General features: G+C 48.9%; 1 protein-coding gene across 4 annotated transcripts in view; it reads right to left on the bottom strand.

Moving 5' to 3' along the window:
• Nucleotides 1–3,905: 3,905 nt before the first annotated feature.
• Nucleotides 3,906–5,123, bottom strand: part of LOC135236181 (uncharacterized) — an 8,986-nt gene continuing 7,768 nt past the window's right edge. For all 4 annotated transcript variants that reach the window (XM_064302413.1, XM_064302436.1, XM_064302428.1 and 1 more), the window contains exon 6: nt 3,906–5,073. In XM_064302413.1, coding sequence (XP_064158483.1) covers nt 4,935–5,073 — 139 coding nt within the window. In that variant the 3' untranslated portion in view covers nt 3,906–4,934. The remainder of the gene's footprint in view (nt 5,074–5,123) is intronic.

Here is a 5,123-nt window from a genome sequence, read left to right as displayed (position 1 = left end):
GGGGTGCAGCGGTGGCCCTCCAGGACCAAGGGCCTGATGGGACTCCTCGCTTACACCAGGATCTTGTATTGATCCCGAAATAGCGGCAGGGAGGCAGGCCCCCCCCCCCCGGTCACATGGCCCCGGGCACTCACACCACAGCTCCGCGTCGCGCCACCTGACTGACTCGCGGTGCACAGGTTCCCGCTGATCAGGACAGACAGGCCTGCTTTAGCAGCCTGCATTATTTAGAGACCAAGGACCTGCTGCGGTACTCACACACACACACACACCAGCAGCACCCTCAGCCCCTAACACTCACACACACACACACACACACACACCAGCAGCCTCAGCCCCTAACACCACACACACACACCAGCAGCCTCAGCCCCTCACACACACACACACACACACCAGCAGCCTCAGCCCCTAACACTCACACACACACACACACCAGCAGCCTCAGCCCCTAACACTCACTCACACACACACTCACACACACACACACTCACACACACACACACTCACACACACACACACACCAGCAGCCTCAGCCCCTAACACTCACACACACACTCACACACACACACACACACTCACACACACACACCAGCACCCTCAGCCCCTAACACTCACACACACACACACTCACACACACACCAGCACCCTCAGCCCCTAACACTCACACACACACACACTCACACACACACCAGCAGCCTCAGCCCCTAACACTCACACACACACACACTCACACACACACACACTCACACACACACACCAGCACCCTCAGCCCCTAACACTCACACACACACACACTCACACACACACCAGCACCCTCAGCCCCTAACACTCACACACACACACACACACACACACACCAGCAGCCTCAGCCCCTCACACACACACACACACACACCAGCAGCCTCAGCCCCTAACACTCACACACACACACCAGCACCCTCAGCCCCTAACACTCACACACACACACACTCACACACACACACACTCACACACACACCAGCACCCTCAACCCCTAACACTCACACACACACACACACACACACACCAGCACCCTCAGCCCCTAACACTCACACACACACACACACTCACACACACACACCAGCACCCTCAGCCCCTAACACTCACACACACACACACACACACACACCAGCACCCTCAGCCCCTAACACTCACACACACTCACACACACACACACACCAGCACCCTCAGCCCCTAACACTCACACACACACACCAGCACCCTCAGCCCCTCACACACACACACAAACACACACACGTGCACATACACACACACACACACACACACGTGGCTCAAACAGGGATATGCACTCACTCACTCTTTCACACACGCCCACACAAGACAGCCAGCCACACGGCTCAATTCTAGACGCGCTCTCACTCACACATGCACATGAGGACACGTGCCCATGTGACCACACCAGGAGCCACAGGAAAACGGAGCACAAGCTCTGAGACACGAACGCAGCGCTGGACACGTGTGGAGCCGCAGACTGACGAGCACGTCGATCGCCCCCGTCCCATGTGATGTCCGCTCACGTTAAAAAACGCACGGCTTTCATTTCCGATCAAATTAAACTATTTCAACGCTAGAAATAGCTGTACAAAATAAGTAATTGTACCTTACTGAACCCATGTTCAGCAGTTGTCTACGACCATGAAATGCACTTTTTTGTACGTCGCTTTGGATAAAAGCGTCTGCCAAATGAATGTAATGTAATGTCAACGCAACATGAGGAGAGAAACATAAAAGTCAGTGTCATGTTTTACACAGAGAAAGTTCTGAACGTTACTTCCATAGAAGAAGAAAATGCTTCTTTCCAGCATATACCAATCTGATAAAAATGTATGTACTGGTAAGTATTTCAGGTCAAATCCATGATAGTCCTTATAGTGCCCTCATGAACTCTATCTTTCTAGCACCACAGAGCAATTGACAAGAAAGTACCCACTATAACACTAAAAATGAAGTTCACTGGGTACACGTTCCACACACACACACACACACACGCACACACACATTCTGCGCCTCTCGCTGGAAATCGAAAACCGCTCGAGCCCATCACCCCTCAGAGAAGACGAGGAAGAGGAAGGACAGGATGTAATCTCTTAAGTGAAGAAACAGTGCTTCTCTATGATAGGCCCTAGCGAGACTCTGCTCTCCTACCCATTACACTCCATTACGATCCAGAACCACTGTCTGGATACCTTTTTGAAAAGCGAAAAAACCACATCCTTAGTTCAAGAAATAGTTGTTAGACTTGCACCAGGAGTTCGGGGCCAGTTCTTCCCCATTTCTGTTCAATCATTGAAATCTATAAACTGAAACCCATGAATTGAAAAATAAATAATTTAAAAAAACATGTCCATAATGTTTAATGGTGATTTGATTTCATTTGGTTCAGTTGGTTCACACCCAGCTCAAGCAAATCAAACTCATAACCCGAAGAACTGGAAAGCACTTTCAGCAACGTTAAAAACTCCCTTCGTTAATAAAAGATTATTGCAACATTATTAAGTAATGTTACATGGTGGTGGTCTTGGCCACTGGTTTCCATGGTGAAAACGCATCGTAAACATACAGCGGTAACATCGAATGGAGACAGTGAGGTTAGCCGAACAGCGGCTTCTGCGGAGGAGGGCACCGAACTTTATTTAAAAACCTCCGGAGCACAGCGGTACCCTTCAGAGCCTACCGCCTACCCCCGCCCCCGCCCGCCAACACGCCCGTTCACGGTCCACCTCCTCGAAAATCTCTCCACCCCCCTGCACTCTCGCATTTTCCTGGAAAATCTCCCAGGTGCTGGAAGCCCAGCCGCTCCGCTAGGTGCAGCCCGTCGCTAACAGTGAGCAATATTTCCTGGAAATCCGTCCGGAGATAAAAGCCGCATAAATTCTCCTTCGGCCGGAAAACGCGTCATCCGTCAAGCGCATGCGGAAAAAGCCGCAGGCCGGCCTGACCCTCAAAAGTATTTTTTCAGGCACCTATTTTAATTTGAGATGAAAATGCCAACGACTCTTAATTACCAGTGAATGGAAATGATCCACTGTTAACCATTTGGAGGTTTTTGGAATGCTTCTTTTCAAAATTCTAAGAGCGTACTAGAACTCTAGAATGGCAGTGTTGTTACATCAGCATTAGAATGTTCAGCATCCTAATCACATGTGTGTGGTCTCACTCCTTAGGGTTCAATTACTGTGAAACAGTCAGGATTGGTCCCTTTCTACCACCTGACACCCCAAAGGGCCACTTTATGTGCTCTTACTTTATGAGTTTAACTCTCTCTTCTGTACAGATGCTTTCCTTGCAGTCTTGTTGCTTGGTGACTTTTAAGGAAGAATTCACTTTAATCGTTTAAAACCTTACACTGTTAACCATGGTTATGAATCTTTGCAACCAGATGCAATACTGAGAACATGAATGCTAATGTGGACAGTTTTCATGTTAAACTGTCACAGAGCAGGCTCTCAGTCACCAGATGTGTATAACCTTTAGAAGCAACAGAGTCCTCTGGGCATTTGTATTATTTTTTGCAGAACCTAAAATAATTTGTCGTCACGTCTGACCAATTCTCTCCTTTTACCAATTCAGAGTGAAATCTGTTCGCCACTCCCACAGACCTCTCTGAAAACGTGGGCAGGGAATTCTGGGAAGGAGGCAGCATGTGGCAGCCATGGCAACCATGGACAGCGGAGTGGAGAACAGCGGAACAGAGTGAAGAACGAAGGAATAGCGTGAAGAGAGTGAAAAACAGAAAGAGGGAAGAAAGTGAAGAACAAGCAGGAGAAACGAACAGGAACAGAAGCTGGGTAAAGAGCAACAAAAAAAAAAAACAAGGATTCTGGCAGGCGAGACTTCAGAAAGAAGGCACACGGAGGCTCATCCCAACACACCACAGATGTGCAAAACCTTCTTTTTATTGTTCCGTCAAAAATGTGCGAATAAAAAGCAGAAAACGAACTGAAGTGCCCGTTAAAACACTGCAGGGCCTGAAGGTGTGCTTTTCCTCCCCCCCCCCCCTTTCTTTCTCTTTCATCCTTTTTTCTTTCTGGATTTCCCCCCGTTTTCCCCGTTTTCAGCAGCAGAACCAGAAACACAGAAACTCCCCGGAACGTAAGCAGGGCGCGGAACCTGCCGGAACAGGGCGAGGCCCCCCGCCACGCCCTTCGTAAAAAACGGGTCGAGGTCCCGCGGTCTGAGGTGCGAACGAGACCACAGCGGATGCGGCATTTTAGGGCCGTCCGCGATGCGACCACGGTCTCCTCAAAAAAACCCCGCTCTTCCGCTGCACAGCGTTGCCAAGGCAACGTTGTCGGAACAGCTTTAAAGGCTGTACTGCCCAACGATATAAACTATAAACACGGCAGAGGTTTTCTTAAAAAAAGAAAAAACATTTTTAAAATGTATATACACATATAAATGTTAACCAATATAAACCACAATTAAAATCACAATCCGATTTGGTTAGTTGTTAGATTTGGAATGAAATAAAACAAAAAACACCACACAAAAACTGCCACACGGTTCAACAGTCAACTGCTACTCCCTGCACTTCAAGCGAATCTAATCTAAAATCTTGATCTGACGAAAACGAACAGACGAAACCCTCAAACAAAATGATTATTAATATGTAAACAAAACAACACACAATTAAGTTCACACACTGGGTTAAAATACAAAAAAAAATATATAGAATTAAGTACTCTGGTCACGTCGCCATGTCAACCCAGGAAGGAGAGAGACAGAACGAGTCCCTCCCAGTGCAGCCCAAATCGTGGGAAAGGGAAACAATAAACCCGAAGTCTGGTAACCGTGGTGACGTCGTAAGTGCTAAGCGACGTGCTCACCCCCTGGGGAGGGGGGGGTTCCAGTGCAGTCAGAGCCCCCCCCCCAACCCCTCGGGATTTTTTGGCTCAGGCGCTATGAGATTGCGGGACGGGGGTCCGCTGGAATTCGGGGGGCACGTCGGCGAATCGGCAGTGAGTCGTCCGGTTCCGCTGCTGCCATTCGTCCAGAGAGATCCGGGCCTTTCCGGCGCCGCCCCCGTAGTTTCTGCGCAAATAATCAAAAATACATTTTCGAAAAACATTGTATAAATCGCA

The sequence above is a fragment of the Anguilla rostrata genome, chromosome 1, assembly GCF_018555375.3.
Source record: "Anguilla rostrata isolate EN2019 chromosome 1, ASM1855537v3, whole genome shotgun sequence".
NCBI lineage: Eukaryota > Metazoa > Chordata > Actinopteri > Anguilliformes > Anguillidae > Anguilla > Anguilla rostrata.
Note: the sequence above shows the minus strand (reverse complement) of the source record. Positions and strands in the feature narration are given on the sequence as shown.